Raw genomic sequence first — 20,513 nt, 5'->3', positions numbered from 1 at the left:
TAGATCCATGGCCACACCTAGATGCATGAGAGTCTGGAAATGTAGTCCTTATTCCAGATGGCCCAATTTTATCAAGCTTGGTTCTGTTACTAAGAAAATGAGTATTTGGTAGCCAGATGGCAGTCTCTGCCACAAGGAGCAAGTTGAGGGAATTTCAATCTGATAGCTTCTATTTTCTCTTAGGGTGGAGACGTCATGATTTGCTGAAAGGGCAGAAATGGGTAGCGGCTTGAGGAAAGTGGTTAAAGTCTGAAATAACTAATGTGAAGAGAGTGGGAGAGAGAACTGAGGTGGAACATGTAGAAAAATATATTTCAGGTGGGTTGGAAATTACACAATTGTCCTGCATTAATCTTCATGGTGGTGTGATTTTTGCCTTCCTCCCCCTAGCATTCAGCAGTCTGGGAGTAGCAGGACAGTGATGGAAGCTATTATTTAGGAAGAATGTATACAATAAGCTTAATGAACAACACTGGGGATCTGCCCCAGTTTGTTACTGCAAATATTGTGACATAATCTAAAAACCCAGCAATTCTTACTCATGGTTAAACTTTTCTTGTTTTATATATGCTCTGTACTCAAGAGATGGCTCAAATTTGTGAAGTATATAGATAAGGACTGCCCGATACAATCAACCAGGTGAGTAAAATTAATAAATTGGTTTTGAAAGTCCTTTTAGATTTCTCTGATGAGACGTAAATTCTTAAAATTTAAATTTAATAGATAAAACAGTAAACTTGGGGGTTCTTTTTTGGTATAAGGGGGTTTATATTCCCATTAAAAAAAAATCTTGTTTGAAACCTAGAGGTAGGAGCTACTACAGGTTAGTGTAGTTTCCCTAACTGGTACTACTAAGGAAGAAACGAACTAGTGAATGTAAACCATTCTTTGGAGAGGTTTTTTGTTTTGTTTTGTTGTTTAAGAAGCTCTAGTTCCTTTTTTTTTTTTTTTTTTTTTTTTGACAGAGATCACAAGTACGCAGAGAGGCAGGCAGAGAGAGAGAAGGAAGCAGGCTCCCTGCTGAGCAGAGAGCCCGATGCGGGGCTCCATCCCAGGACCCCTGGATCATGACCTGAGCCGAAGGCAGAGGCTTTAACCCACTGAGCCACTCAGGCGCCCCTGGAGGTTTTTTTACTTTAAAATTCAACTTGATCATCAAGGTATGACTTATGCACAATAAAATGCATCCATTTTATGTTTTCTATTTGAAGAGTTTTAATAAATATATACATTTGTATAACCACTACCATAATTGAGGTATGTAACATTTCCATCACCTCAAATCCTTTCCTCATGCCTGTGAGAAGTCTAATCATTTTCCTCCCTCCTCCCGCCCTTAATTCAGCCTCAAGCAAACACTGATCTGCTTTTTGTTGCTATAAATTATTTTTGCCTGTTCTAGAATTTCATATACATGGAATTATATAATATGCATTCATTTTGTTTTGAGAAGTTTTTGTTTTGTTTTAGGATATATTTTAGAGAGTGAGTGTGAGGAGTGAGGAGGGGCAAAGGGAGAGAGAGAATCCTATTCCACTCGGGGACCCTGAAGTCATGACCTGAGCTGAAACCAAGAGAGTCTGCTGCTTAGCCACCGGGCCACTCAAGCACCTCTGTTTTGAGAAGTTTTAAAAGTACAAATGGGCTTTATAATTCATCATACCTTTGTACACATACAAAAGGTGAAGTTTGATTCAGCCTAAGTAGGATAATTAATCTGTACGTCCCAGAATTTTTTATATTTCTTATTTATTTATTTAGCTGTACTAATTACAATTTTATTTGCTCCATTACAATGGAGTTCCTGTCCACCATAGCAAAACTATTATTTTCTACTTAGGCAAGGATTTTACAAGACTTTAAGCAACATGAGACTTTTTTTTTTTTTTTTTGATCGCTATATACTCAATGTCTACAACAGTGTCGACAGCATAGTACTTGCTCAATAAATATTTGTGGACTAAATGGATTTATTTCCCTGGACTTGCCTTTATATAAGTCTGTGTTAAATTGCTGCGATGATTTAAGATTAGAAATTTTTTTTAATTTATTTTTTTGACAGACAGATCACAAGTAGGCAGAGAGGCAGGCAAAGAGAGAGAGAGGAGGAAGTAGGCTCTCCACGGAGTAGAGAGCCCGACGTGGGGCTCGATCCCAGGACCCTGGGATCATGACCTGAGCCGAAGGCAGAGGCTTTAACCCACTGAGCCACCCAGGTGCCCCTAAGATTAGAATTTTAATAACCATGCACTCATAAAGGAAAACGTGTCTAGTGCCTCATTCTACTTTAGGTGGAGGGAGAGGATGGAGATTGAGACTGGAGGAAGCATGGCCAGTTGTACTGAGTAGTACGTATCTAAATCCTGAAACAGCATAGTATTGTGTATTTTCTGGTTGTGCTAAGAGAAAGATCAAAAAAGTAAATCAAGAAAATATAGCTCCACTAGAAGCACGTCCGATTATCTTTGTTTACCCATTCCCTATTTTATTCATCCTATGTCGTGACAAGAGCCTCAGTCGAATTCTGCGTATATGGATTTGTCATAAACAAATTATTTGACCCTTGACACTCACCTGTCAAATAGACACTCTGACTTCCTATCCTTTGAGGAGTGTGGTGAAAATCAAATATGAGGAAATGTGAGGGAGATCTTTGAAAAAGATACTAAAATATGATCCTTGATACTAACTTAAAACCTCACCAGCCTCACTGCCCAGACCGCAGCCAGGAGGCTGTGCGGATTGCGCAGGCGCGCTCCGCCAGCCCCGCCCAGCTGCGTTCAGCCCCCCACGCCCGGTGCCTGGCGCCCGGCGCGCGCACGCCGCCCGGCGTCCTCGCTCCCGGGGCGTCGCCCCGCGTGCGGTGGAGTCACCGAGGCCGCCCCCAGCACCGGAAGTGACCCTGGCGGGTTTGCCTTCAAATTCTCGGCGAGCTGAAGAAGCACTGGGGGCTGGTGACGGTTGGACACCGTCGTGCTGGGGTCGTGAGCACGGAGCAGAGTGTTTGGGCTGGGTAGGGCCGGCCCTGCCTTCTAGCCGCCCTGAGCCACGCACGGCCCTTCCCCTCCGCCTGGCGGTGGGTGGTTTCCCAGGGAGCCTGGCAGCCACAGGTGAGTGTCTACTCTCCCCGTGCTCCGGGGATCCCCGACCCCAGTGGCCAGCTCGGCGAGGGACTCGCGGCCAGCAATGAGAGCTCTGCCCATCCTGCCGTGAGACTACCCTTACTTGCCGCCGAGGCCTCAGGTCCTCAGATTGTCGCTGACACCTGTGGCTCTGGTGACGGGTCCTCTTCCTGAGGATCCTCTCCAGCCTGGGACTTTTGGGGGTTCCTGGCGATCCCTTTTCTAGGCTTGTGTCATTAGAGAAGTCTCTGGTCGGAAAAACATGTATATCTTTATTTCTTCGCTTTTTTGAGAGGTTCTCTCCCGAATTCGTCCACGACCCCGCCCCATATCCTCACCCCTGAAAAACCTCGAAAGCCTTGAAATGGAATCTCTTCTTACATTTTGTTAGGTAGGTGTGATATTGTTGAGGATGTTCTTTACTCTGGCGCCGGGCATCCTCTGGGAGGCTTTTGGCCCTTTTGCTTTAGAGTTCGTACCTTTTAAAAATATGTATTCCCTCCAGACCTTTGTTTCATATCGTGTAGTATACGGAGACGAAGCTAGAGATAAACGTGGATCCCTAAGTGCATTACAGTGGATAGTCTCAGCCCTTATTTAATCAAAAATAAATTTCTCTTTTAATTGCGAAGTGCCATTTTATATGTTACTAAATTCTAACAGCACAATTTTGCATCATTCTGTCTTGAAAGCATCGATTTATGTAATCCTCTTTGAAATCAGACCTTTATTCCTGCTGAAAACATTCCTAGTGTTTTAGAATCTTTGCCACAATGATAGAACACCACGGTATCAATAAAGATTCTTGTAAAGTTCACAGGACTAAGTGTCTCAATGTGCAGTCCTATTGTCTTTTCCAAATGAGATAATTTTTTGTAATCAGTGAGTTCTCACACAGGAATAGCAGCAGAACTCTTGTATTTTGTATTATTGTTAATATTACTGTATCATGCCTTTAAAAAAAAAAAAGGCAGTGCTGACTAATTTCCAACTTTCCTAGATTGTGGAAAGCTATGTAAATCTTCTCTATGGCATTGGTTATTCAAGAAGCTTTTTCGTTTTACATGTTCTGTACTTGGTATATTATACAACGATTCTGCATCTTATTGAAACTGGAGTTATTCTTCTGACAAGTACAAGAATTAGGAAATCTTGTGAAATGTACTGTACTAACAACATTGTTGAACTTCTGTTTACAACAAGGTTTAGGTTTTTCTTTTTAGCTACATGATTGGTTAAAAAGATAGTGTTTCAAATCAATGTGGTCAGTGTTGACAATATGCTAAATAGTTTTTGCTTGTAGTGTTTATTGATATGGCTTGAAAATGGCTTTTAAATTACATTTTAATTGTTACATTCACTGATTTATTTTGTTTATATAAATATAAACAGAGAAGGTTTACTAAATACATATATATATATATATCCTTTTTTTCCTGAGCAGGCACTCTTTTGATAACTTTTTCATGCTTCTTGAATATTTATTATACAGTGATTATAAAAGTAAGAAGAATGTATGCCATGCTGTAATTGATCATGGGTCACTCATTTACTGTATGTATTTATAATCATTAGCTACTGACTGTAACTTAGTATTATGATTGTTTTCATATTCCAGAGATGAACATTCTGAACATTGCTTAATACTGTATTGTCACATTTAAAGTTACACTCGATTTACAGAAATGCCTTCAAGAAAATGTATGCTTGAAGTTCATGTGTTTCTGTTTTAGGACATCAGCTTTACAGATAACTTTTTTTTTTTTAAGATTTTATTTATTTATGTGATAGAGATAATCAGCGAGAGAGGGAACACAAGCATGGGGAGTGGGAGAGGGAGAAGCTTCCCGCTGTGCAGGGAGCCTGGATGCCAGGGCTTGATCCCAGCATGACTTGAGCTGAAGGCAGACGCTGAATGATGGAGCCACTCAGGTGCCTCACAGATAAATATTTTTAACATAGATGTTGATTTTTTAGCCTGTGCTTAATACTATGCTGTGCTTGTTTCCTCCTCCTAAATAAAGAAAAGACACATAAGATAGATCAAATGATGTCCCCTCTACTAAACTTCAAGGATTTAAAGGTTTAATTTTTATTTTTGTCTTCAGTACAATTCCTTGCAACTGATTAGGTGCTCTGTAAATACTTCTTGAATGAGTGACCTATGCACATTAGAGTAAAACTGCAGTATTAGTGGAACCCAGTCTAAAGCCTTAAAAAATTAAGTGGATATGGTATCCTTTTTAGGTGTGAAATAAGGAAGGCCCCATATTTATTATTTCGGAAGAGAGTAGGAATCCTAGAACCTCAGATGTTTGGATCTATTGGCTGTTCTTTTTGTGTCTCTTTAATCACTTCTTTTCCCTAATCCCGAAGGAGAAAAAGACACCCTAAGTCTCTTTGTGGAGATTCCACACACACCACAGCAACTATTAAGTTTGCTAGAAATTTCGTTACAATATTTTTTATCGCCTAAAAATTTTTACTCTCTTTTACTTGAATTAAAATTTCATGTTGTACCCTCCTTAATTTAAATTGATTTAATCATTAGCAAAAGTGAATACATAAGCCATGTAAGCAAAAGGTTGGTTCTGATAGGATAATGTAAAGGAAAAGCTTGCTTCGAGATAAAATAGGCATTACCTAAGGTTATTGGTCTCTTTAATAATCTCTCTAATCAAGAATCTGAGTTTTTGAACAATCTCATTTTTATAAGTGTTTTATTAATTGAACCAGTAGTTACTCTTCACTGTTCATGGTGGTTAAAATTTGACTGTAGGCTTTTCTCCAAATATACTCATTTCTTCAGAAATTGCCAGGTATTGTGCCAGGTAGACTTCATTTCTGTACTACAGTGTAATTTTAACAATGATAAGAATATATTCTTCAGGGGCGCCTGGGTGGCTCAGTGGGTTAAAGCCTCTGCCTTCGGCTCGGGTCGTGATCCCAGGGTCCTGGGATCGAGCCCTGCATTGGGCTCTCTGCTCGGCGGGGAGCCTGCTTCCTCCTCTCTCTCTGCCTGCCTCTCTGCCTACTTGAGATCTCTGTCTGTCAAATAAATAAATAAATAAAATATTTAAAAAAAATAATCTTCAGAATTGGAGTCTCATAAATTTGCAGTGTTGCTGTTTATTTGAAAAGAAAGCTGTCTTAGAGACTTCTAGAAGAATAGGAAAATTTATTTTTGTCTCACATTTAATCAGCTAAGGGTATTTTGATACTATTTTCAGTAAACACATTGTTTCTTTGATAATCAAAAATTTTTCAGGTGACCTTGGATTGATTTTGTATTTCTTTTTGTTAGAAAATGTCAATTCATTGGATGCTAAAGAATTTTTTTCTGACTAGAAAGAAGTATTCATAACACAGAACCTTCAAGGAAGGACTGGAGTGAACTCTATGAGTTGTGGGACATTGAATCATGATATTAAAAAAAAAAAAGTAGATGAAATCTGTGTATCAGTAACAACTTGATTTAGTTTTGTTTTTGTTTTTTATTTTTTATTTTTTTTAAGTAGGGGGGATAGAAAGAAAGATCTGGATCCATCCAGATCTTTCAATTAAGGGAAAGAGAGAGAAGAAGACATCAGAGTCTTATCCAGGTTCATCAGGATACACTGTATACTGCCAGTACCTGGCCCCAGCTATACTCTTCTAACATTGTTTCCCAGATGAGGTGTCACTATAGGGCATCTAGAGCCTTAGGGCAGAAGCAGTCACAGTTCTGGTAAGGATGAGTTGAGGGTGAAGGAATGTGAGAGTGCTGAGGTTCAGGAACTGGACAAAGATAAGAAGTCTTGGTAGTTCAAACAAAAGCCTGTCATCATTCATTCATTCAGAGATTGACTGAATATTGACTGTGTGCCAAACAAGGTTCTAGGTTGCTAGAGGTATATCTAAGTAACAGAGAGCCATATACCCTGGCCATGGAGCTTTTATTAAGATGGAATATTATGAGTGGTCATGACTCCATGGAATCACTATGTAGGTCATGAGTCTTTTTTCTTTTGGCCCTCCAGTGCTCAATCTTGAGTTACTTACAAACGTCACTTCATAGCTGTATTGCTTCATAACCAATTATTCCAAAGCGTAGTGGCTCGAAACCATGAACTTTTATCTCACAGTTTCTTTGGTTGGGCTGTGGGCATATGGTAGCTGGGTGCTCCTGATTCAGGGTCTTTCACAGGCTGTAATCAAGGTATCAGGGCTGCATCATCTGAGGACTCAACTGAGGAAGGATCGGCTTCCAGGCTCCCTCACATGGTTATGGCAGGATTCGGCTCCTCTAGACTATTGAACGGAAGGCCTCAGTTCCTCACTGCCTCTTGGCCTGGAGCCTCCCTCAGTTCTTTGTCATGTGAGCCTCTGCACAGGGCAGCTTAGAGTGGGCCAACAAGAGGCAGTGAAAGAGATGGAAGTCACAGTCTAATCTCAGAAATGACATTTCGTTATTTTGATTATTCTGTTTGTTTCAAGCTCACATTCAAATGAAGGTGATTTCACAAGGCTATGGAAACAAGGGGGCAGAGGGTACAGAGACCCATTCTGGAAGCTGTCTCTCATTGTATATTGATAGAAGACCATTATTTTGTAATATTTATTTTTTCTTCCTTACCCTTCATCTTCTTTCTTCACTCATATTTCTGTATCTTTATCCTCCAAAGGCACTCTAAGATACTTAATATGTGTTTTTGGATTTGTATTTATCTCTGGCAAAAGAGTGTTTTGTATAGCGTATGTATTTTGAGTTTATAAAATGGTATTGTGGTCTAGATCTTGTTCTGTATCTAAGGTTTTTTCGTTTTGTTTTTTTGTTTTTTGTTTTCACCCAACCCCGTATTTCAGTGATCTGGGCATGTTGCTATTTGTAAATTTTGTTAATTGCTTCCATCTTCTACATAGTATTCCAGAGAATGCATCCAGTACATTTTCTTTTCTTTCTTTCTTTTTTTCTTTTTTTTTTTAAGATTTTATTTATTTATTTGACGGGGGAGAGAGAGCATGCACAAGCAGGGGGGAACAGCAGAGGGAGAGGGAGAAGCAGACTCCCCACTGAGCAAAAAGCCCTATGCAGGGCTTGATCCCAGGACCCTAGGATCATGACTTGAGCTGAAGGCAAAAGCTCAATCAACTAAGCCACCCAAGCGCCCCTCCAGCACATTTCCTTACCCATTTCTCTAGCAGGGAAGAGGTTGATTGTCTTTAGCTCCTTGATTTCTCCAACAGTTCTTTCATTAACATCCCAAAACATCCTCTGTGAATCTGTGTGAGACTTTCTCTGGAATATTTACAGAAGAGTGGGATTGCTGGATCATAGGATACATGTATATGCAGCTTCTCTAAGGACTGCCAGGTTGCTCTTCAAAATGACTATACCAGTTTTTTTTTTTTTTTTTAAGATTTTATTTATTTATTTGACAGAGAGAGATCACAAGTAGGCAGAGAGGCAGGCAGAGAGAGAAGAAGGGAAGCAGGCTCCTCACTGCACAGAGAGCCCGATGTGGGGCTAGATCTCAGGACCCTGGGATCATGACCTGAGCCGAAGGCAGGGGCTTTAACCCACTGAGCCACCCAGGTGCCTTAACTATACCAGTTTTTAATCAACAAGTTATATGTGAGGGTTTCCTTTTTCCCAAATCCTTACCAATACTTAGTGTTATTGGAGTTACTAACTTGCTTTTAATCTAGTGAATGTATAAGAGGGACTTTGATTGCTTCCCACTTGCATTCATCTGTTAATAGTATCTGTACTTTTAGCCATTTGGGTTTTCTCTTATTTGAATTGTCCTTTGTGCTGTTTACTTGTTTCTTTTTGTCCATTTTGTCCATTGAAGTCTTTTGTCCATCAGTATGAGGAATTATAAGGATGGATTTTCTAATCTTAAATTATCCTTGCATTCCTGTGTAAATTTTTTTTTTTTTTAAAGATCTATTCATTTATCCTAGAGAGGACAGGGGAGGGGCAGATGGAGAGAGAGGACCCCAAGCAGACGCCCTGCTGAGCGTGGAGCCCTGCACTGGGCTTGACCCTATGACCCTCAGATCACGACCCGAGCTGAAACCAAGAGGTGGATGCTCAATCTGCTGAGCCATGCAGGCGCCCCTCTGTGGAGAATCTTCATGATCAGAGAGAGAGTGAGTGTGCTTTGAAACATTGTTAGCTCTTAATGGATTTCCACATCTATAGTCCTAAGCAGAACGGGTTCATACTCAGTTTTGAAATTGAGGTGAGCCCAGCCTCCTAAAAAGAGTTGGTCAGTTTTTCCCTTGTTTTCTCAATCAACTTTTATGTGATTAGAATTACTTTCTGCTTAGAGGGTAGGTAAAACCCACCTAGAAAAAGATTCTCTGGACCTGAAGCCTTTTAAAGGTAGAGTTCTTCCATTAAAATTCCATTTTCTAGGAAATAAGGGAAGAACAACTTTTTAAAGGAGAAAAAATTTTGGGTGCCTGGGTGGCTTATTTGGTTAAGCGTCTGCCTTCAGCTCAGGTCATGATCTCAGAGTTTCGGGATCGAGCCCCACCTCAGGCTCCCTGCTCATCAGGGAGTCTTCTTCCTCTGAGCCTCTCCCATCTTGTGCTCTCTCTTTCTCATATAAATAAATAAAATCTTAAAAAAACAAAACAGTGATTCTTGGAACACTGAAAAAATAAAACAAAAATTTTTTTAAATTTCTTTTATTTATTTATTTATTTATAATTTTTAAAAATATATATATATTTTTTATTTGCCAGAAACAGAGAGAGACCAAGTGAGTACACACAAGCAGGCAGAGAAGAGAGGCAGGCAGAGGCAGAGAGAGAAGCAGGCTCCCCGCTGAGCAAGGAGCCCGATGCGGGACTTGATCCCAGGACCTTTTGGATCATGACCTAAGCCGAAGGCAGCGGCCCAACCCACCGAGCCACCCAGGGGTCCCTAAAATTTCTTAAAATATCTTATTTATTTGACAGAGAGCATAAGCAGGGGGAACAATAGGCAGAAGGAAAAGGAGCAGGGCTTGATCCTGGGACCCTAGAGTCAAGACCTAAGCCGAAGGCAGTCACTTAACTAACTGAGCCACCCCATTGCCTCCAAAATTTCATTTACTTTTAACTCAGATCCATCTAGTTATTTTCTCTTTTTCATTTTGTGTTTCATTTATTTGAATGTTCTTTTTTCTTTTCCTTTATCAGTTTCACCAAGATTTGTTTCTTAATTTTTAAATGACCCATAATTTGATTTTTTAAAGTATTTTCCAGTGTTTTGGGGTTTTCTTTTCTTTTTTCTTTTTGTAAGATTTTGTTTGTGAATAATCTCCACACCCAACATGGGACTTGAACTCACATCCCTGAGATCAAGAGTTGAATGCTACACCACCTGAGCCAGCCAGGTGCCCCTTCGATTTTATTTAAATTTGGCCTGGTCTGGGTAAAGCGTCAGCGGGCTTTAGAAGGGGAAGAGTTTATTTTAGACTGAGAAGTTTAGAGGGTAGCTGGACTTTGAAGCATTGGTGGGGTTTGTGTGTGGGAATCAAGAACTTTCTTTGAAGAAGGAGAAATGGCTTGAGCAAATAACAGATGGAAAGTGCAGTGTGTGTGATTGTGAGCTTCTTGAAGGAGCCCCAACTTGTATATAGTCAGAGAAACTAGAGTGTATACTTTAGAGAAACTTTGTATACTTATTTTTAGGAGACATTTAATGTGAAAATCTTTCTTTTTTTTAGCTTACAAGTGAGCATGAGTCTTCTTATGATTAGCGAGAATGTAAAATTGGCCCGTGAGTATGCGCTGCTGGGCAACTATGACTCTGCGATGGTGTATTATCAGGGAGTTCTTGACCAGATGAACAAGTATCTGTATTCAGTCAAAGATACCTATCTCCAGCAGAAGTGGCAACAGGTGAGTATCATGGCTGCTGTGTGTCTTCATGGTTTAAGCACTCAGAAGAGAAGACTTGAAGAGATTGTCAGTGCCTTTTGCAGTTATACGTGAAGAGTGTATGGTTTGTTACATGGATTTATATATGCTGTTACTTGAAATTTGATTTATTATATTAATAATATCCATATTCACTGTCATCAGTATTGGGAGTTCTACTCAGTTATAGTTTCTGGAATGTAATAGATTTTAAAAAATAATGGTTTTGATGGTTTTTTTCTACATCACATTTTTTTACCTGGTAAAATTAGAATTTATTAAGCCATTGTTGAAACTGCAGATGACAGCTGAATGTCATGGCTACGGATTCTCTGTAGAATATTCTTTTTTTTTTTTTTTTTTTTTTAAGATTTTATTTATTTGTCAGAGAAAGAGAGGGAGAGTGAGCGAGCAAGCACAGGCAGACAGAGTGGCAGGCAGAGGCAGAGGGAGAAGCAGGCTCCCTGCCAAGCAAGGAGCCAGATGTGGGACTCGATCCCAGGTCGCTGGGATCATGACCTGAGCTGAAGGCAGCCGCTTAACCAACTGAGCAACCTAGGTGTCCCTCTGTAGAATATTCTAAAGCAGACCCTATTTGAATCCCATATGAGGAAAGTGTGGAAGTTATAAGTCCACCTGTAGATGGCATTTCTAGCAAGGTTAGGTACATCACAGAGGAAAGAAATGTTAACAGAATTTAATAGTCCTTTTGAGCTGGTCTTCTTGGTACAGTGTTATCCCTCAGATTCCACTAAACTGCTTTTATGGATAGTATTCCATTTTTGTACTTAATTTTGGTTCCTTTTTTTTTTTTTGTAAGAATTTTAAAATTATTTATTTGAGAGAAGGAGAGTGAGCATATGCAGGGGGAACAGCACGCAGAGGGAGAGGGTGAAGCAGGCTTCCTGCCAAGCAAGGAGCCCAATGTGGGACTTGATCCCAGGACTCTGGGATCATGACCCGAACTAAAGGCAGCGCATTTACCCAACTGAGACACCCAGGCACCCTATACTTAATTTCTTTAAAAGAGGGAAATATCCTACCTCTTTGAACTTAAACCTTTTCCCCTATATCTGCCTCTGCATATCCCTTACATTACCAGAAGAGGGAAAGTTTTTTATTTCATAAAGAGTTTTAAATTTGTCACTGAAAGACTTATGTTTGTTGGCTGGAGACTTTTTTTTTTTTTTAAGAATTTATTTATTTGATAGAGATAACAAGCAGGCAGAGAGAGAGGAGGAAGCAGGCTCCCTGCTGAGCAGAGAGCCCGATGGGCACGATCCCAGGACCCTGGAATCATGACCTGAGTTGAAGGGAGAGGCTTTAACCCACTGAGCCACCCATGCGCCCCGTCTGGAGACGTTTTTTTTTGTTTTTTTTTTTTTTTAAAGATTTTATTTATTTTATTTGACAGAGATCACAAGTAGGCAGAGAGGCAGGCAGAGAGAGAGGGAGGAGGAAGCAGGCTCCCTTCTGAGCAGAGAGCCCGATGCAGGGCTCAATCCCAGGACCCTGGGATCATGACCTGAGCCGAAGGCAGAGGCTTTCACCCACTGAGCCACCCAGGCACCCCTGGAGACTTTTTTAAAGTAGACTCCACATCCAGTGTGGAGCCCAAGGTGGGACTGGAACTTACAACCTGAGATCAAAACTGAACTGAGATCAAGAGTTAGACACTTAACTGGGCCAATCAGGTGCCCCTTTAGCCCGGAGACTTTTATTTTAAAAGTCTTAAGCTTTTTTTTTTTTTCCCCTATGAAATTTATGTATTTATTTGGGGTGGGAGTGAGGCAGGAGGGAGAAGGGCAGAAGGAGAGAGAGAATCACAGGCAGACTCCCTGCTGACCGCCTGGGTGGCTAATTGGAGCCAGGCGTGAGGCTAGCTATCATAGGCCTGAGATCATGGTCTGAGGCAAAATCAAGAACCTGACTCTGAACCAACTAAGCCACTCAAGCACCCCTATATTTATTTTTTAGAGAATAGAGTGTGCAGGCGATTGGAGGGGGAAGCAGACTCCCTGCTGAGCACAGAGCTTAACACAGGGCTCAATCCCACAACCACGAGATCATGACCTGAGCCAAAACCAAGAGTGAGACACTTAACTGACTGAGCCACCCAGGTGCCCAAAAGTCTACGCTTTTTTGGTAAAGATACTTGAATCATTTAGTTTTAAAACCAGACATTATAAAAAAAAAAAAAAAACCCAGAAAACAAAACAAAAAAAAAAACATTACCAACTTTATTTCAGTATTTTGTATATATTGTTTATAAGTTGAGTCGAGAATGCTTAAAAGAAATCTTGGTTTTATGTGAATTGTGCTATTCGTCATCTGAAGCCATTTTTTTCAAACTATAGGTTTCAGTCCATTAATGGGCTATGAAATTAGTGCATTCTCATCACCATTTTAAAAGTCCAATATCATGGGGCACTTGGGTGGCTCAGTGGGTTAAAGCCTCTGCCTTCGGCTCCGGTCATAATCCCAGCATCCTGGGATAGATCCCCGCATTGGGCTCTCTGCTCACTGGGGAGCCTGCTTCCTGCTCTCTCTCTGCCTGCCTCTCTGCCTACTTGTGATCTCTCTATGTCAAATAAATAAATAAAATCTTAAAAAAAAAAAAAGTCCAGTAACAGAATAAAAACCATCAAAGAAGCAATTTACAAAAGGATTCTTTTTACTAGAATTTCCAAAAAGAAAGTTATAGCTAACTTCAGTATGTTATGCAGTTTGAGTACAAACCATATGTTAGTAATATGATTTAATTGGTCAGAATATTTAGTTCATTTTTTTCTTACAGTTGCAAATAAAAACGTAATGAACCATTCTTTTTTGGGGGGGTTAAAATTTTATTTGTTTATTTATTTATTTGACAAAGAGACAGAACACAAGCAGGCAGAGTGGCAGGCAGAGGGAAAAGCAGGCTCTCCACTGAGCAAGGAGCCCAATGTAGGGCTCGATCCCAGGACTCTGGGTTCATGACCTGAACCAAGGGCAGATGCTTAAAACAACTGAGGCACCCAGGCACTCCTTAATGAACCATCCTTAAAATTTTGACAGAATATTTTGGCATGGTTTATGGGATTGCTGATGTCAAAATGGAGGTTTCCAACATCTCTAATAAATGGCCCTGATTTAGTCTTGGCAGTGATTTATTGGTTATAGATATTTAAAGAGCCATATTCTCCTTTGACACCAGGTTTGGCAAGAAATAAATGTGGAAGCTAAACATGTTAAGGATATTATGAAAACCCTGGAGAGCTTTAAGCTAGACAACACTCCACTGAAAGCTGCACAGCATGAGCTCCCAGCCTCTGAGGGGGAAGTCTGGTCCTTACCTGTGCCTGTTGAACGAAGGTGAGTGGAGACCTTTCAAGAAACATATTCGCCCAGAAAACGAATAGCGTTGGCTATATCTAGGAGAGCTGGGTGGTCAGGACACAGAACAGGAGAAGGTTTTTTACTGAATGCCTTTTGGAACTCTTACATTGTGTATCATGTAACTATGACCCGTGTGGATAAATTAAACTTAGGTGGAAATAATCCAAAATGCGCTTTTGTGAGTAGGGTTATAGAAGTAGTGGAAACAACATTATCTTCTGGAAGGAGCTGGGAATTGAAATATCTGGGCTCTCATTCTCTCTTTGCCACTATCTGTAGCTTTGGAAAAAACATGTAATCTTTCTAGGCTTCAGATTTTTCTTAGGTAAAGTGAGGGAGTTAGATTAAAACAGTAGTTCTCAAACATGCTATCATAGAATAATGCTGTTCATCAAAATTGTTGAAATGAAAAATGTGCTCTTTTTTTTTTTTTTTAAAGATTTTATTTATTTATTTGACAGAGAGAGATCACAAGTAGGCAGAGAGGCAGGCAGAGAGAGAGGAGGAAGGAGGGTCCCCAGTGAGCAGAGAGCCCGATGCAGGTCTCAATCCCAGGACCCCAGGAACATGACCTGAGCCAAAGGCAGACACTTAACCAATTGAGCCACCCAGGTGCCCTGAAAAATGGGCTTTTTAATTCACAGAAAGAAAAGGATAAAATGTTCTCCATTTTAGGGGTTTTTCTGGCCATTTTTCCCCTTGGCTTCCTATTATCTGGAGCTGGCAAATGAACAGTGAAAGTGATACTTACTGAAATGTTCTACACAGCCAGTCATGCTTGGTTTCCCTCCATATTTTTTCCTGACAAGTGTCAGATGGTTGTCACTTGTTTATTCCACTCACATAATAGATTTCCTAGTTTGTATTGTGGACCTAAACGTGGGAGTGTGTAAGAGCATTTAAAAAAAAAAACACTGATTTGCAGGTCCTTTGTCCCCTAAGCAGTTTGAGAACCTTGCACTAATAAGGAAGACGTTGGTCAGTGTTTTTCAGCTTCACATTGTCATTTGTAACTCTCTGCTTGATTGTAATTTATGATAAGTGCTAGATGTTGAGTGCTCATGTGTCCTAAGCACTGTTAGAACTATACATGTTATTTCATTTATTCACAGTTAGTTTTTCAAATAAGTCCTGTTTTCCTTATATTGCAGATAAGATAGTTTGGTGTACAGTGACTTTTCCCCATTATCACAAAGCTAATAATTGGTGGAGCTAGAATTTGAACACAGATATATTTGATTATAAAGCTGACATTATCTGCCGTACCAGTTATTCTCAAACTCTAGAATACCTAAAGATCTCTTGGGGCACTTATTAAAATGTGGATTCTGGGTTTTTACTCTCTAAGAGTCTGAAATAATACAGGTTTACCTAGGAGATATTTCAGGTTTGGGTGCTTTTAAAGGGTTATATATAACCTACATAGTTAATCGTGTTCTTACTAGTTGTTTTCCACTTTTTGTTATTATAAAGTGAATATTTGTAAGTGAATCTTTTTCTACATTTATGATTTCTTTTTTCTTCATTTCAGGAGAACTAATAATGAGTCAAGTTGTGTTTTTATTTTTTCTTGCCTATAAATATGTTTTATTCCTATTTATTTTCTTTTTCTTTCCTCTTTCTGGAGAATCATCATTTGGCCCCTGTGCTAATAGTCTTTTCCTGCTGCTATAACAAAATACACCACACTGGTGGCTCACACAACAGAAATTTGTCTTTATTTCTCACAGTTCTGGAGACCAGAAGTCCAAGATCAAGGTGCTCGCTAGTTTGGTTCCTGAGGACTCTTCTGGGCAGACAGCTGCCTTGTCTCTGTCTTTGGGAACAATCAGGCTCTCTGGTGTCTCTCACCAGGACAGGGTCCTCAGATCAACACCTTATTTAACTTTATTTAATTAATTTATTTTTAAGTAGCTCCATGCCCAACATGGAGCTTGAACTCACAACCTGAGATCAAGAGTCACATGCTTTACTGACTGAGCCAGCCCGGTTCCCTTAACTTTAATTAGTCCCTTACTCGAACTGGTATCATTGGGGATGAGAGATTTAATGATGCTGAATTTTGGGGGGACACATTCAGTCCATAACAGCCCTGTAACTTCTTTCCGACTTTATTGGTAAGAACTTTCTGATGAATACATGTGCCCAGTGAAAATTTAGTTCCTTTCAAATTTAATGAATTATTTGGTCACCTCAATCTAACAAGCATAGGCAGGAGGAGTCTCCTTGGGAGTAATAGAACGTTGAATTAGAGGAGTCTCTTCATCTAAGAAATTCTATGATGATAAGTTCTAGTTTCCTTTCTGATTGCTTTTTGCTTTCTTCAGTACCTTTTTCTGTCCCTCATCTTAAGTGCCTTGGATGGATCACTCTTAACTATAAAGTTCTCCTCTTTGACTTGATTTGCTGTTTCTTTGCTCCTTCCTGTAGTTTATTTTACTCCATCAACTAGATAGCCCTCGAAGTTTTATATTTTTTGTTAGTCTTCATTTGTACTCATGCTTACGAGAGCTTACTCATTCTTAAACTCTGTTGGTGATTCTGACCTTGTCATCAGCTGGATTTTAGTCCCATTTAAAGAAAAGATTGAGCTGATCCAGTATTCTCTTTTATTTATTTATTTATTTTTTAAAAAGATTTTATTTATTTATTTGATAGATCACAAGTAAGCAGAGAGGCAGGCAGAGAGTGACGGGGAAGTAGGCTCCCCACTCGATCCCAGGACCCCGAGATCATGACTTGAGCCGAAGGCAGAGGCTTAAACCACTGAGCCACCCAGGCGCCCCCACTGTTCTCTTCTATGATCATGCACAGAAACGTTTGTACGAGGTGGTTCACTGAGCCTTTTAGAGCAAAGATTAGAAATAGCTTCAAAATTATTAAATGTGAATCTTTTAAAATGTCTTTTAAAACCCAGCATCCCTCAGGTATCTCCTTATCTCTCAATAAAACCGGAAGTTTCACCATCTTCTTCCAGCAGCACATGTGGTCCCATTCCGTACTAACTCTAGAACCTGAGTTCTTACAACTCTTCATCCTCGAGCAGGTCAGACACACAGATGCTTCACTTCTTTGCACATGCCTTTCCTTCAGCTCAGACATTTCATGACTTGTTCTCTCATTTCCTTTAGGTCTCACCTTGTTGAGATGTTACCTGAGAAAGTCCTTCTCCAACCACCCTAGCTGAAATGCCCCCCGCCCCCGATGAGAGCCCCTACCCTCCTTTATTTTTCTAGACTGCATGTAGCATCATCTGATGTCTTCATTGACGCGCCCTCTCCATGCACATACATACATACACAGATATAAGTCTGTAAGAGTAAAGGTTTTATTAAACTTCATTTGAAATTTTTTTGTTCCAAGTGCATAATCAACAGTGATAGTTCAGTAAATTAGTTTTTGGAGGACTGAATAGCTAGCAGTAAGAAGTGGATAGAAAGTGGCATATTTTACATGTAACTGCCATCTAGTCATTAAAAGCCATTTATGAGGTGATGATACAGGAAATGCCTTATATGATTAGAGAAAAATATGAGTGGATGTGTATATAACAGTTCCAGTTCTGTTTAAATGAAAGGTAGTTATAAGAAAATAGACTAATATGTTAGTGGTTAACTCTGGGTAATGGGGTTACAGGTGACTTTTATTCTTTACACTTGATTATATTTCTGTGTCTGTTTTATATTATTTTTCTAGTAAAAGGAAAATAAATACATCTTTTAAAGAAATAGCTCCACTTGGCTATCCAGGTGCCTAAATCCAAAAATTAAACCCCCATCATTCCTATTTGTCTTTATCATCCCGCCAAATCCTCATTCTCAACTTTCCATGGTTAGGAGTATCTTTTTTAATAGTGTATCTCTCAGACTTATATTGCTTACTGCCTTAAGCCGGGCCCTCATCTCATGCCTCCGTAACATTTGTAACCTGCCGATAACCCTGCTTTCTGTTCCCTTTATCGGTGTATCTTTCTCAGCCCTGGACTCATCTTTCTTAAACCTTTGAGCAGCAGTTAGCTAAAACCTAAGCCTCTTGAGCTAGTATTCAGATTTTCTATTCACTGAACCACCTTCTCTCCAGTATCCTTCCTGAAGGCTCACCATTGTCTATAGTTAGTGTCTGTATAATTCTTTACATAGGTGAAGATCACTTTGATTTCTCTGCTTTTCTACACTGATTTTCTTTTCTTTTCTTTACTTATTTATTTGAGAGATCACAAGTAGGCAGAGAGGCAGGCAGAGAGAGAGGGGGAAGCAGGCTCCCCACTGAGCAGAGAGCCCAATGGGGGGCTCGATCCTGGGACCCTGAGATCATGACCTGAGCCGAAGGCAGAGGCTTAACCCACTGAGCCACCCAGGTGCCCCTGAAAATGACTTAATTTTATTAATTAAAATATAAGGACTGTGATATACTCTAAATAAAATAATGTCAGCGTATACATGTACCAGTGGATACATGTGAATCCTGTACCTGTGCTGTGTTCTGGTTCTTTTTTTTTAAATATTTTATTTATTTATTTGAGAGAGAGACAGTGAGAGAGAGCATGAGCAAGGAGAAGGTCAGAGAGCGAAGCAGACTCCCCATGGAGCTGGGAGCCCGATCTGGGACTCGATCCCGGGACTCCAGGATCATGACCTGAGCCAAAGGCAGTCGTCCAACCAACTGAGCCACCCAGGCGTCCCTGTGTTCTGGTTCTTTTGATAAAACTCTCTCTGATAATAGCTGTCTTTTCAGTTTTTTTTTTTTTTTTTTTTTTAAAAGTTTTTTTTTTTTTTTAGAGGGGGGGGGGGGGGAGAGAGCGAGCACAGGCAGACAGAATGGCAGGCAGAGGCAGAGGGAGAAGCAGGCTCCCCGCCGAGCAAGGAGCCTGATGTGGGACTCGATCCCAGGACGCTGGGATCATGACCTGAGCCGAAGGCAGCTGCTTAACCAACTGAGCCACCCAGGAATCCCTGTCTTTTCAGTTTTTAAAAATCAGATGAAGTTTTCATTCATCGTTGATGGACACCAGTGACTGCCTCTCAAAGGAGAGGTGATGATCACTTGCCTTTTATTATTTCTACCATATAACCATACTGCAGTCCATTCTTCTTGTTAGTTAAATCACCACAGACCACTGTGTGTCATAGAAATATCAGATCTTAGATTTGTGACTTCATTCATTCAGTCCTATCTTGGTTCCATTATTGCCTTGGCTTCTTTAGGTCATAGACTCTAACTTGCACGTGATTTGTGTTCATCTGTATTTGGACCACCTCCAGTTCATTATGATTTTCATGATCTTGTGTCTAATTAGACCCTCGCCAGGACCTAGAAAACGCCAGTCTCCTCAGTACAGTGACCCTAAGCCACATGGTAACCGTCCAGGCACAACTGTCAGAGTTCACCGTTCATCTGCCCACAATCTTCACAATGACAGAGGGAAAGCTGTTCGTTGTCGGGAAAAGAAAGAACAGAGTAAAGGAAGAGAGGAAAAGGTAAATGTTACTGGTTTTCACAAATGAAATATTTATTAACCTTAAAAATGAAGACTGTATAAATGTTAATAATTTTTAGTCATTGAAACCACCAGACCATAATAAAACCTTAGTCATATTCCACTTACACTGGAATTTTTCCCATTCACAATATTAAGCAAACGTTTTGGAGTATTTTTTTTATCTTTATATTTTGAAATAATTTCAGACTTGCAAACAAGTTGGTATAAATGGTATAAATTTATCCAGTTTTACCAATTATTAATATTTTACCCGTTTTGCTTTATCATCTCTCTATATACAATTTTTTTTCTGTAACATTGAGAGTTAATTGTAGGTATCCTGCATGCCCTTTTACCCTGAAATACTTTAGAGTGTATTTCCTAGGTACTTGGACGTTGTTCCTCATAAACACAGTACAGTTGTCAAAACCCATACATTTTACATTGATACAGTACTGTATCAGTCCACAGACCCTCCTAAAATTTAGCCCCGTTATCCCAGTAATGACATTTGTAGTTCATTTTATCCCCATGCAAGGACATAGTAGGGAAGTGTACACTACATTTTGTTGTCATGTTTCTGTAGTCTCTTTTTTTTTTTTTTTTTTAAAGATTTTATTTGTTTATTTGACAGAGAG

General features: G+C 39.9%; 1 protein-coding gene and 1 long non-coding RNA gene across 4 annotated transcripts in view; both read left to right on the top strand.

The window, feature by feature from the left end:
- Nucleotides 1-275: 275 nt before the first annotated feature.
- LOC132017417 (uncharacterized) lies at nucleotides 276-1,179 on the top strand. The gene is made up of 3 exons (XR_009404271.1): nucleotides 276-318; nucleotides 584-639; nucleotides 966-1,179. It is a non-coding gene; the product is annotated as an uncharacterized LOC132017417 (long non-coding RNA).
- A 1,640-nt stretch (nucleotides 1,180-2,819) lies between these two features.
- KATNA1 (katanin catalytic subunit A1) overlaps nucleotides 2,820-20,513 on the top strand; it is a 38,368-nt gene continuing 20,674 nt past the window's right edge. The window contains exons 1-5 of one of the 3 annotated variants that reach the window (XM_059400925.1): nucleotides 2,820-3,110; nucleotides 9,069-9,257; nucleotides 10,826-11,000; nucleotides 14,215-14,372; nucleotides 19,693-19,873. In XM_059400925.1, coding sequence (XP_059256908.1) covers nucleotides 10,839-11,000; nucleotides 14,215-14,372; nucleotides 19,693-19,873 — 501 coding nt within the window. In that variant the 5' untranslated portion in view covers nucleotides 2,820-3,110; nucleotides 9,069-9,257; nucleotides 10,826-10,838. Of the gene's footprint in view, nucleotides 3,111-9,049; nucleotides 9,258-10,825; nucleotides 11,001-14,214; nucleotides 14,373-19,692; nucleotides 19,874-20,513 lie in introns of all 3 variants that reach the window. The other 2 variants (XM_059400926.1, XM_059400923.1) reach the window with 2 other exon arrangements.

Source organism: Mustela nigripes, chromosome 5 (genome assembly GCF_022355385.1).
Source record: "Mustela nigripes isolate SB6536 chromosome 5, MUSNIG.SB6536, whole genome shotgun sequence".
In the NCBI taxonomy this organism is placed as follows: Eukaryota; Metazoa; Chordata; class Mammalia; order Carnivora; family Mustelidae; genus Mustela; species Mustela nigripes.
Note: the sequence above shows the minus strand (reverse complement) of the source record. Positions and strands in the feature narration are given on the sequence as shown.